The following is a 12,340-nucleotide window of genomic DNA, read 5'->3' as shown; positions in this document are numbered from 1 at the left end:
AAAAATAGCAAACAGTTTAAAGAAAAGAGAAAAAAAAACCTAAAAATGTAAAGTCTTTTTTGGCTTACAACATTAAACTCCAAAATACATCATCACAAGACCATATAGAAAACATATTATAAAAATCTAATTCACTACACTACTCTTTCATCAACTTCTTCACTCTTACAAGTTTAAACCATATGGAAAACTCTGCGCTGCATCCGCCGGAAACGGCGGCCTACACACTAACCACCTCTTCAATCTCCTACACCAAACCCAAAACCTCTTTCTCCCCCATACGCTTCCCGGCGACTGAGCCACCCTCCTTTATCCTCCGCAACATTACTCTCACCGCTCATCCCACCGAGATCCTCGCCGTCGTTGGTCCTTCCGGCGCCGGAAAATCAACTCTCCTCGACATTCTCGCCTCTAAAACCTCCCCAACCTCCGGCTCAATCCTCCTTAACTCCATTCCCATTAACCCTTCCTCTTATCGCAAAATCTCTTCTTATGTTCCTCAACACGACTCGTTCTTCCCACTCCTCACCGTCTCTGAAACCTTCTCCTTCGCCGCTCGTCTCTTGCTCCCAAACCCATCAAAAGTCTTTGAAACCGTAACCTCTCTTCTCTCAGAACTTAACCTAACACATCTTTCAGACACAAGACTCGCTCAGGGCTTATCCGGTGGCGAAAGAAGAAGAGTCTCTATAGGTTTAAGCCTCCTTCATGACCCTTGCTTTCTCCTCCTTGACGAACCCACTTCCGGTTTAGATAGTAAATCCGCTTTTGACGTCATTCACATTCTCAAATCCATTGCTGTTTCAAGACAACGGACCGTGATCTTGTCCATTCACCAACCTAGCTTCAAGATTCTTTCTATCATCGATCGCTTGTTACTTCTTTCGAAAGGAACTGTTGCATACCACGGAAGGCTTGACTCCCTCGAAGGTACCTTGCTCTCCAAGGGATTCACCGTCCCTCCGCAGCTCAATTCTCTCGAATACGCCATGGAGATACTTCAAGAACTCCGAGAATCCAACGAAAACACCGACGTTATCACTCTTCCTTTAACTGATAACCGGAAACAGAGAGAAAAGCAGAGTATTGTTCGATATAGAACATCAAGAATCACCGAGGTAAGCCTTCTCTCGAGAAGATTCTGGAAGATCATATCCAGGACAAGACAGCTACTTCTAACCAATGCATTAGAAGCCCTTGTAGTTGGTCTTGTCCTTGGAACTATCTACATCAACATCGGAATCGGTAAAGAAGGAATCGAGAAAAGATTCGGCATGTTCGCTTTCACGCTCACTTTTCTCCTCTCTTCAACAACTGAAACCCTCCCGATCTTCATCAACGAGCGTCCGATTCTTCTGAGAGAGACTTCGAGTGGTGTTTACAGACTCTCCTCTCACATTCTCGCCAACACACTCGTTTTCTTGCCGTATTTGTTCGTTATCTCAATCATTTACTCTGTTTCGGTCTATTTCCTCATTGGTCTCTGCCCCACGTGGCAAGCTTTTGGGTACTTCGTTCTCGTGATATGGATTATTCTGCTAATGGCGAACTCTTTTGTTCTCTTCTTGAGCTCTCTTGCCCCAAATTACATTGCGGGAACCTCTCTGGTGACGATTCTTCTAGCGGCTTTCTTTTTGTTCTCCGGTTACTTCATTTCCAAGGAAAGTCTACCAAAGTACTGGCTTTTTATGTACTTCTTCTCAATGTATAAGTATGCATTGGATGCACTTCTGATAAACGAGTACTCGTGCTTGGCCTCTAAGTGTTTGGTCTGGTTGGAGGAAGCTCAAACGAAGATCTGCGTGGTGACTGGGGGTGACGTGTTGAATAAGAAAGCACTTCATGAGAAACAGAGGTGGTTTAATGTTTATGTTTTGTTAGGGTTCTTCGTACTTTATCGTGTGTTGTGTTTTCTTGTTCTCCTTAGAAGGGTTTCAGGTTCGAACAGGTAACTTTTTTATTTTTTGCCTCATTACATTTTCGTTTTGTAATTTTTTAATTTCTTCATACTCTAAGTTAACTTACCAAATATCTCGGTATCGATCTTAATACTGTTATGAGATCTTTCGTAGACGTTCGAGAATTCAGGATCAATTATTCAACATATTCCTCTTTCTAATCACTTTTCAGTGGTAAACGAAGTGTATGCTATGTGGAGACATGTCACATACGATATATGAGATGTCATATTCAACGTTTTTTAGACATGTCCGGTTGCATTATTTTTCTAAGTAGTCTTTAAGAAAGATCTTGGCCGTCGAGTTTTCACTTATAATTATGTATGTACATGAACATCAGTCACATTTTGGAACTAGAGGTGAAAAATTTGTTATAGTATAAGGGGAAAAACGACAATAGTATGATGTGGACACGGTTCAATCTCTCTATCACAAAAAGAAACGAAATAAGTACCATACCTAGGTCCATTGATCGACCCACCTACACTAGTGATTACTAGTTCGAAATAAAGTTATGGTTGTAATCAAAAAGGAAATATTTATACTTTTTCTCAAGGTATGTGTAATAGGTTGTCACTAGATATAATTTATATGGAGACTGAAAACCATGGGCTAACTACTCGTTTACGAAAACTAAGTAACTAGAAGAAATAGTATATATACACTTTTCCTTATAGAGAAATTAAATCAACTCAATATGTGCTGAAGCTAAGATTTAGGTGGGGACTAGGTGAAAAAATAGATCATGGCATAGAAGAGTCACTTTGGTTTACTTGAAGCTTGGAGACAAACCTGTGGTCTTCACGGATCTCCATCTTCTTAATTTATATATAAACTCGAATTCTGATGTGAACGAAATATGTTATTCTAAAAGCAAAGATTTGTCATTTTGGTCACGTTGCCATCCCAAAAATGAAATGCTGCCTTGTCCTTGTTTGTTTCCTTGAAATTTAGTTCCAAGTGGAAGAGCAGTCATGAGTACAAATGTACATGCAAACATTGATATATATATATATATATTATATATATATATACACACACACAGAGACTCATGCATATAAATATCACAAATTGTGTTCACGGACTTGTTCGTTTGTCTACTGGCCCGTGAACGCCTTTTCCCTAAATCCCATTGTTACCAAACAAGATTTTGTTTGTCGTTATTGTTTGATTAACGAGTTTTGAATAACTTTACTAGGTCAATTTAAAAAATATAACAACACGAATCCAAACATGGTCAATTACTTTAACCGATTAAAAATGGATGCTATTTTTGTGTAACTCATCCGTTTTTTTTATTTGTTGTGATGATAATGTACTTTTAAAACTCTTTTGTGGTTCATTCAAAGTTAAAACCAAGGAATTTTGGACCAATGTTCGTAAATCAATTTTCTCTCTCTCCTACTTTTAAATTGCTAAAGATAGCCAATAGTAACCATTTTACATAAATATTATATATATATTTTTTAATGAATTAGTCAAGGGAATGCAATTCTCAGAAATACTACTAAAATGAGTTTTTTTTTCCAAAAATAACATCTTTAGTATTTTTTTTCATAAAGTTATCAGTCACACAATTAAGAAAACATTAGGTTAACAATTATAAGTTGTATGATAATTTATTGGTTGATAGTGTTGCACTGTTTTAAAATATAGTGTTTTTTCTTATATATATATATATATATTTTTTGTTTGTCGACATTTATGCATAATATTTTTAAATATAGTTATTTATTGTTTTGTTGTGTCATCATGTTTCATATATTTTGAGTACTTGTGCTTTGTTGTTTCCCTCCAAACTAAATCAGTTTGTTTAAGGGCAAATCTCAACAGCGATGTGAAAATTTTAAAGTTTCGACCTTTTTTACGTCTTCAAACTTTGACGCAACAGAGAATGACGAACAAAGTAGCGGCAGCAGCTTCATCATTTCTCTCTCGCACTAACGAATTGGGTACTCTTCAACAATCATGTATTCGGATACTCTCCTTTTGCGAATCGAATTCATCTCGCATTGGTTTACACATCCACTGCCCTGTGATCAAGTTTGGTCTTTTAAACAATCTCGACTTATGCAACAATCTTTTGAGTCTTTACTTAAAAACCGATAGTATATGGAACGCACGTAAACTGTTCGATGAAATGCCGCAGAGAACTGTTTTTGCATGGACAGTGATGATCTCTGCTTATACTAAGAGCAAAGAGTTTGTGTCAGCGGTTTCGTTGTTTGGGGAAATGATGGCTTCGGGAACTCACCCGAGTGAATTCACATTTTCCTCGGTGATAAGATCTTGTGCTGGTTTAAGAGATCTCAGTCATGGAGCTCGAGTTCATGGTTCTGTTATAAAGACAGGGTTTTTGGGAAACTCTGTTATAGGAAGCAGCTTGACTGATTTGTATTCTAAGTGTGGGAAACTTAAGGAAGCTCGTGAACTGTTTAGTTCTCTTCAGAACGCGGATACTATCTCTTGGACTATGATGATATCTTCTTTAGTTGAAGCTCGTAAATGGAGAGAAGCGTTGCAGTTGTATTTTGACATGATTAAAGTTGGTGTGTCTCCTAATGAGTTTACCTTTGTTAAGCTTTTAGGTGCCTCTTCCTTTCTCGGTTTGGAGTTTGGTAAAATGATTCATAGCAACATAATCGTTAGGGGAGTTCCGCTGAATGTTGTATTGAAGACTTCTCTTATTGATTTCTACTCGAGATTCTCTCTGATGGAAGATTCTTTGAGGGTTTTGAATTCGACTGGAGAACAGGATGTGTTTCTTTGGACGTCTGTGGTATCAGGGTTTGTAAGAAACTTGAGAGCCAAAGAAGCTATTGGTACGTTTCTTCAGATGCGAGATTTGGGTTTGCAGCCCAATAACTTCACATACTCTGCAATATTGAGCTTGTGTTCATCTATCCGGTCGCTAGAGTTAGGCAAGCAGATTCACTCACAAATGATTAAGGTTGGCTTGGAGGGAAACACTGATGTCGGGAATGCACTTGTAGATATGTATATGAAGTGCTCAGCATCAGAAGTAGAAGCTTTGGGAGTCTTCGCAGCAATGATCTCACCAAACGTCATCTCTTGGACAACATTAATCTTAGGTCTTGTTGATCACGGGTTTGAGCAAGATTGTTTTGGACTATTGATGGAGATGGTAGCACAAGGGGTAGAACCTAATGGTGTTACTCTATCTGGTGTTCTCCGAGCCTGCAGCAAATTGAAGTCTATAAGACAGGTACTAGAGATCCATGGATATCTACTCAGAAGACACGTAGATGGTGAAATAATAATAGGGAATTCACTCGTTGATGCATATGCCAGCTTGAATAAGGTGGATTATGCCTGGAAAGCGACTAGGCTGATGGACAGGAGGGATGATATCACTTACACGAGCTTGGTAACGAGGTTTAATGAGTTGGGAAAGTACGAAATGGCACTAAGTGTCATCAGTCATATGTTTGCAGATGGAATCAGAATGGATCCTGTTAGCTTAACCGGGTTTATCTCAGCGTCAGCCAACTTGGGCGCTCTTCTAAATGGGAAACATCTTCACTGTTACTCAGAAAAATCCGGGTTTTCTAGCTCGGTTTCGGTTTCAAATAGTCTTGTTGACATGTACGGTAAATGTGGTCTCTTGGAAGATGCAAAGAAAGTTTTCGAAGAAATAGCTATGCCTGATGTGGTTTCATGGAATGGGATGGTATCTGCTTTGGCATCAAACGGTTGTATTTCATCTGCTCTATCTGCATTTGAAGATATGAGGATGAAAGGATTCGAGCCCGATTCAGTAACGTTCGTGATATTGCTCTCTGCTTGTAGTAACGGAAGATTAACAGAGATGGGACTTGAGTATTTCCAATCAATGAAGGATACTTATAACATTGAGCCACAGATAGAGCACTATGTTCATCTGGTTGGTATCTTAGGTCGTGCTGGACGGCTAGAGGAAGCAACAGGAGTTCTAGAGACAATGCAGTTAAAACCAAATGCTATGATCTTCAAAACATTGTTAAGAGCTTCTAGATACCATGGGAATCTGTCTTTAGGAGAAGATATGGCCAACAAAGGCTTAGCACTTGCACCATCTGATCCAGCATTCTACATTCTTTTGGCTGACTTATACGAAGAATCTGGAAAACCAGAGTTGGCCCAAAAGACTAGAAACTTAATGAGTGAGAAGGGTTTGGGTAAGAAGCCAAGCCAAAGCTCTGTGGAGGTTCAAGGAAAAGTTCACAGCTTTGTCAGTGAGGATGTTACTACAATGGTAAAAACGAGTGGGATTTATGCAGAGATAGAATCGATAAAGGAAGAAATCAAAAGGTTTGGTTCTTCATACCGAGGTAATGAAAACGCAAGCTTTCACAGTGCAAAACAAGCTGTTGTATATGGTTTTATCTATGCATCACCACAAGCTCCGGTTCATGTTGTTAAGAACAAAATCCTGTGTAAGGACTGCCATGATTTTGTATCTATCTTGACCCGATTAGTCGATAAGAAAATAACTGTTAGAGATGGGAATCAAGTACATATCTTTAAGAATGGCAAATGTTCTTGCAAAAGGGAAGAAACAACATATGTATTCTCCTATGAGGCTTTTAATAAGAATGATAAAACACTTTTGTGAAAAGCGTACAACATTGTTATAGTTTTGAAAGTTATTAAGCAATTTATTCATAGGCTGACCACCAATTCGGGAACAACTCTAGCCACAAAAAAGCAACAAGCACACAACTTGTAAAACTGGAAGTTACTCCTTCAACTGTGGGTCGCTGGAGCTAGTAGCAGCAGGGATTTCTGTTTTGGATTCCGAAAGTAGACCTTCAAGCGTTTTGTAGAACTCTGCAGGAAGAGGACCAGGTCGGTGCTGAGGAACGTGCTTTGGAATCGGTGCATCGTTCTCAATTACTTCACACTCGTAGTCATCTGGAACACCCCAAGGGTCCCATTCTGCACAAGCAAACATATTGTATTACAACTCCATGGTGAACAAAGTATCGTAAATGGCAAACTCAGAATAAACAAACCAAACTATAGAACGCTGCAAGTCTGCCCTGTAGCATATTACAACCAAAGAATGTTACAAGGCTCAAACAATAGCTACTTCTATAAAAGACAATAACATTTCATAAAACCAAGAAATAAGATCACTGAAAGAGAGCTTTCACAGGCACTATCACTAATGTATAGATAACTGCAAAGCAAGAACACTAATACATGCCACACACCTATGTATCATTGAAGCAAAAACCGTACCAAGCTTTCACCCATACGCCAGAGTTAGCAAATAATATAAAAAGGTCGACTTTTGCATTCCGTTACTTGCATTTCAGTTTCAGCTGGAAATTTCAATAAACCTTTACATCATAGAGACTCACCAATGCAATGCTCAGTGTTCAGTTTCTGCTAACCTATTGCCCCATCCACAAAGCCTCAAAAAATTAATATTCTCATTTTTCCAAACCCATTTCTTGAAACAAATCAATCTTTTAGTCCAATTGTTCATAATTTGTTCCCTAACTAGCTATGCAGAGTAAAATCAAATCCCAAATGTTTCATTATACATCACCAGCGACCTAACAAGGTAACCTCAGTGATTCATCCACAAAACCGAATCAAAAATATCAAATCAATCATAGATTCGAAGAGGGAACGAACCAATCATTTTCCCAATGAGGGTGAGCTCATCGCGTGCCTCTTCGATAAGCTCTTCAACCTGACCACAACCAAGCCGTTTCTCAATCACCTCCCAATCTTCTTCTTCCTTGCATACACTGAGACGGTGGCGCGTGAATGCTTCCACAGATTTACGGTATCCTTCATCCTCCGGTACGGCTTGGATCTCCTTTAGGGTTTTGTTATAGAGATCGATCAACACCACTCTCGCGTTCGGAACAACGTCAAGCCCAACGATCCCCGTAGTCTCCTTCACTTTAGCCAATAATGGCCGTCCGATTACCCGTAGAAACATCTCAACCGTTGGATCGCTGCTCCTCTCTCACTCCTCAGCTCCGGCGAAATCTCAGATATGTTTGTTGTTGTTTGTTTACAGTGTCAACTCTCACTTTTTCAGATGGCGAAGAAACGAAAGAAGCTATGGGCCGATGTTTAGTTAAATGGGCCTGTTATACTAATATACATATGACTGGGCTTTTGTGTTCATCGCATATTCGCATCATTAAGCATATTATTAATCCTATCTTGTTTTTTTTTTTAACATCCTAGTAATTAATTCTAGTTCAATTGGTGATTATTTTATATTTTAAAAATCTAGTTTTTTTTTTTAATTCGTGAGTTGGGGACCATAGACAATATGGCCAACTCTTACGTTAGATATTTTTTAAAAAAGGAAACTTTTTTTTCCCTCAATTTGTATTGATTTTTTTTGGTTACATTAAATGCTTGTTCACTAAAGTAATAAGATAACACTTCCAAAAAAAAAATATTTAGTAATTAGTATAAGATAAGATGAGAGGTAACAACAACTTGCATGCCCATCTTTCGTCATAAGAATCTGGACAGACCAATACTAATTTTTTTTTGAAAAACCGTAATTTTGTCATAGGCTTATTCTATTAAAATGATATCAAAAACGACCCTACTTTAGTTAATTCTAGAGACGTTTAATTGCAGGATTTTTCTAATACGAACAAATAAGGAAATAAAATATGTTTGACCGACGCTTGGGATTACGACAAAAATAACATATTGTAGTATTTTTAAAAAAGCTGATAGTAATAAAAAAAGGTTGACCATTTAATAGAAGCCAAAGCACAAGGCACCACAAGTGGGACTAAAGACGCCAGATTTAGGGTCTTGTCTCGTGATATCAAAAACCGGAGTCTTTTAGTTCCCGGTCTGAACCGAATTAACTGTCGTCTAGCAGCTAGCTAGCTTCCCACATGATTATTTTTATTTCTCAATTATTACACTAAACCGATGTTTTAATTGTATAATTACTATCGTCATTAATTGATTCGAATTTTTTAACATTGTTCTCACTTCTCACTGCCAACTTTATTATTTTAGGCACATTAAAGTAGCTTTAAAAAAAAAGGTTTAGATTTAAACCTATATTTTGTTTGTTTCAGTATTTTACCTTTGTTTTTGTCAACCCATATTTTATTTTTATAAAATTAAAATATAGAGAGTTTGACAAAAAATTTGTTGCTTTTTGGTATTCATAGTTTTCATCATTACTGATTTATAAATTTGGGAGACAAGAAAAAGCTTTGGTATGTATATGCAATATCACTTTGGACCATATTATTAATCAAAAACTAATTTTGTAACTTTAGCTGTATTAGTCTAAACTCTAAACTCAACGAAGAAGAAACATGATTTATGACTAGTCATTCTTTCTCTGTCTCTCTATATATTTTTATAATAACACAATAAATGTCAAATTTTTAACAAATAAAAATAATAATTAAAAACTGACTTTTATCTTTTTTTTTTTTGTTTTTTTTTTTTTTGTAAATTGAGATTATTCGTCTTCCATCATCCACCACCGTCACCGGCGGATCCGGCGGACCAAGAGGAAAAATTACCAGCGAAGAACAAATCATCTCGATCTCTCACCGCTAAATTAGGTATCAAAAGATCATCCATGTCATCATCTTCACCAACATCTTCATCATCTTCTTCTTCTACTTCTTCTACATCTTCCTCTTCGTCTTCCATGTTGACTTCTTGACTAATCATATCTTCATCTCCGTTGGTTCCTTGAACGTCGTCGTTTCCTTTCAACGGTGTCGTCGGTGAAAGATGTATCTCTTCTTTAACCGCATTAGACCCAAGAACGGTTTGACCTGACGAGTCGGGTTTAGGAATCGGGTTAACGGGTTGAGATTTGTTTCGAGTACTACCCGCGAGAGAGTTCCGGTGAGTTGGACGTGGATGAGTGTGTTCTCCGGTGTAAGTTACTATGAAGATATTAGGATCTAAATTACTTCTTTCAACTTGTTTTCGAGCTAAACATCCTTTTGAGCTACTGCATCTATAGTAATTCCTGTTTTTATGTAATAACACATTAATTAAACTTTTTTTTTTGTCGAGAAAAAATTGAGAAAAAGAAGAAAAAGGACCTTGGATAAGGAGAGCCTTTGATGGGTTTTTGACCGTATTTACGCCAAGCCCACATATCAGAAGAGAGATTCTCTTGCGTTACATGACATATGGTTCTCTTTTGCTGATTCTTTCTGTGTAATTATAGCAACAAAACAAAAGAAAACATAGGTTTAAATAAAGTAACTTTTGTATAGTAAGAGATGGGGTTTATTAATCGATGAAACCAAACCAACCTTTTTCTAGATCGAAGAGGAGGTTGAGATTGTTGTTGAAGAAGCTGGTCGCGTTGACCTCTGAAAACAAAGACAGAAGAAGAAGTGGGCGGTGGGAAAACCCTAACACCTAGAGGAGGTTTCTGATCTTGTGATTCGAGAAGTAGTTGTTCTTGTTTCATTGAGACATTAGGAGCTGGTGATGAAACTATAGGAGGAGGAGGTGGAAGTAGAGGAGGAGGAGACCAAGTTGTAGTAGTAGTAGTAACGGGTAAAAAAGGTTTGCAAGACTCTTGTAGCTCGTTGCAAGAAGAAGAAGAGTCTCTGTCTCCATGGATGTGTGTGAACAGAGGAGGAGGAGGAGGATCTTGTTGTTGTTTACAGTTTCCTCCGTCGTCTTCATGACCAACACAAGAGTTGGTGTTTATAGTAGCTGTGGAAACAGAGGAGCTGCAGCTTCTGACGACGGCGAAGAGATCCCAATCCTCGGAGGACATGGCCGTGATCTTGAATTCCTGGGTTTTTTTTAGGAAAAGCTTGTTTACTTTTTTGCTTCTGATGGTGAGGAGAGAGAGAAGGAGACAAACTATGGCGTAAAGGACGGCGCTGACTTTTTCTTTGTCGAAAGAGTGAGAGAGAGAGAGAGGGAGTATGGAGGGATTGGGGCAGTGTCCGAGAGGAATCGATGGGTGGGAGAGAGAGCACTTGACTTGCCATTCTTTTCAATTATTTATACATTTGAAAAAACAAATTTTTTAACTTTTGATGGGTTTACACTTTTCATATCTTCTTTTCTTATCTCTTTTTACATGTTTATACTCAAATAGATAATATTATGATGTAGGCTTACATCATATATGATAATATTTGAAAGAGTATAATAAGATTGGCTAAGTAATATTTTCATTTTTAGAAACGTTTAAAAAAGTAAAAATAAATAATGTATATCAATGATTTGTTTTCGATGCGTGATAAAATAATGTTAGAGAGAAATGTTTGTTTCCGAAAATGAAAAGAATTTTTTTGGAGTGTGGCAAAATTTCGGCTAGTAAATTTTTGTAACGTGTGATAAAAGATTGTATCGAATTATTATATCGATATTAAATTTAAAAAGACAGTCTTTGATTTTAGAACATGTTTTTATTACTAGACGACAAATTTACAATAACGTTCTTATAGGTGAGGAAATTTTTCATGATTTACGAACAAACAAACATTGTAAATGAACTTAAGATCCACCCAACAAGCATTGAAACACTAACATGTTTTTAGAAGTTTTTTTTTGGTTATACTGAATATACATTTCTATCATTTGTCTCTAAATTTTTTTGAATCCAACTGTTTTTGTTTCATATATGAATTTATAATTTTTAAGAGAAAAACTGAACAAGCCTAATGTCATGATATGAAAACATTAATTTTTGTAATATGGCAAAAAAAATTAGATTATTTGAATTTTGGAATTGGTCATAATTGATAATTATATTCAGCTATAAAGAGATACCAATCAAAAAATTTGTTTCAATAGTCTAGGAATTAAAAACTAGCTGTTTAAAGAAACTAAATCCACAAAATATATAGTTGAAAAGATAAATAGATAAAATGTTTTAAAATTTGGGGTTTAATAAAATTTTATAATAAAACATATCCAAACAAATAATTTTGCTTTAAGCGTGAATGTCAATGTTGAGGTAACACACAAAGAAGAAAGAAATAATAAAAAATTGTTGAAAAAGAACGTAACGTAAGTATTATTGTTCATTCATATAAAAGAATCCAAGAATGAAACAGCTTAAAAATGCATTAACACAACAAGATCAGTTTCTAGTTCTTCCTCAGAAACGAATCTCTGATTTTAGAGATATTTTTATGATTTTAAATGCTCACAAGATCTTACAAAAACAAAAGGTGAAAAGCACGAATACTCTTTTCACACCTCTCAAATCATAAGTTAAAAAAGAAAAAAAAAAAAAGAGAAAGAAAAAATCGTAAATATGGCAATGGTACGAATAATATTCGAACCAAACAAAGCACTCGCTTCACTTGTCACTCTCTCTACTTTCTTCTTTTTTGTTTTCCAATTTTTTGTATTTTTGTTATCTCTTATTACAG

General features: G+C 36.7%; 4 protein-coding genes across 4 annotated transcripts; 2 read left to right on the top strand and 2 right to left on the bottom strand.

Annotated features, from left to right (window-relative positions):
- On the top strand, positions 122 to 2,102 carry LOC104761294 (ABC transporter G family member 8-like). The gene has a single exon (XM_010484360.2). It carries the CDS (start codon positions 183 to 185, stop codon positions 1,950 to 1,952), a length of 1,770 nt encoding a protein of 589 aa, XP_010482662.1. The 5' UTR covers positions 122 to 182; the 3' UTR covers positions 1,953 to 2,102.
- On the top strand, positions 3,725 to 6,576 carry LOC104763413 (pentatricopeptide repeat-containing protein At5g52850, chloroplastic-like). Its single transcript, XM_010486787.2, has one exon. The coding sequence runs from the start codon at positions 3,853 to 3,855 to the stop codon at positions 6,571 to 6,573; it is 2,721 nt and encodes a 906-aa protein (XP_010485089.1). The 5' UTR covers positions 3,725 to 3,852; the 3' UTR covers positions 6,574 to 6,576.
- On the bottom strand, positions 6,508 to 8,018 carry LOC104761293 (probable NADH dehydrogenase [ubiquinone] 1 alpha subcomplex subunit 5, mitochondrial). Its single transcript, XM_010484359.2, has 2 exons — positions 7,605 to 8,018; positions 6,508 to 6,896 (listed from the first exon to the last, which is right to left on the bottom strand). The coding sequence occupies exons 1-2, from the start codon at positions 7,915 to 7,917 to the stop codon at positions 6,697 to 6,699; spliced, it is 513 nt and encodes a 170-aa protein (XP_010482661.1). The 5' UTR covers positions 7,918 to 8,018; the 3' UTR covers positions 6,508 to 6,696.
- On the bottom strand, positions 9,390 to 10,924 carry LOC104761292 (probable WRKY transcription factor 27). The gene is made up of 3 exons (XM_010484358.2): positions 10,250 to 10,924; positions 10,034 to 10,147; positions 9,390 to 9,957 (listed from the first exon to the last, which is right to left on the bottom strand). The coding sequence occupies exons 1-3, from the start codon at positions 10,723 to 10,725 to the stop codon at positions 9,447 to 9,449; spliced, it is 1,101 nt and encodes a 366-aa protein (XP_010482660.1). The 5' UTR covers positions 10,726 to 10,924; the 3' UTR covers positions 9,390 to 9,446.

The sequence above is a fragment of the Camelina sativa genome, chromosome 18, assembly GCF_000633955.1.
Source record: "Camelina sativa cultivar DH55 chromosome 18, Cs, whole genome shotgun sequence".
NCBI classification, from domain to species: Eukaryota; Viridiplantae; Streptophyta; class Magnoliopsida; order Brassicales; family Brassicaceae; genus Camelina; species Camelina sativa.
This window is presented reverse-complemented; position numbering and strand designations above follow the sequence as displayed.

Bases quoted from the DNA above. Each gene is read 5' to 3' on its own strand.
- LOC104761294 (XM_010484360.2), top strand. From the start codon at position 183: ATGGAAAACTCTGCGCTGCATCCGCCGGAAACGGCGGCCTACACACTA.
- LOC104763413 (XM_010486787.2), top strand. From the start codon at position 3,853: ATGACGAACAAAGTAGCGGCAGCAGCTTCATCATTTCTCTCTCGCACT.
- LOC104761293 (XM_010484359.2), bottom strand. From the start codon at position 7,917: ATGTTTCTACGGGTAATCGGACGGCCATTATTGGCTAAAGTGAAGGAG. The intron at 6,897-7,604 runs GTTCGTTCCCTC...TTGCTTGTGCAG, and splicing joins CCTCATTGGGAAAATGATTG to AATGGGACCCTTGGGGTGTT.
- LOC104761292 (XM_010484358.2), bottom strand. From the start codon at position 10,725: ATGTCCTCCGAGGATTGGGATCTCTTCGCCGTCGTCAGAAGCTGCAGC. The intron at 10,148-10,249 runs GTTGGTTTGGTT...ATAATTACACAG, and splicing joins CCTCTTCGATCTAGAAAAAG to AAAGAATCAGCAAAAGAGAA. The intron at 9,958-10,033 runs GTCCTTTTTCTT...ACATAAAAACAG, and splicing joins AAAGGCTCTCCTTATCCAAG to GAATTACTATAGATGCAGTA.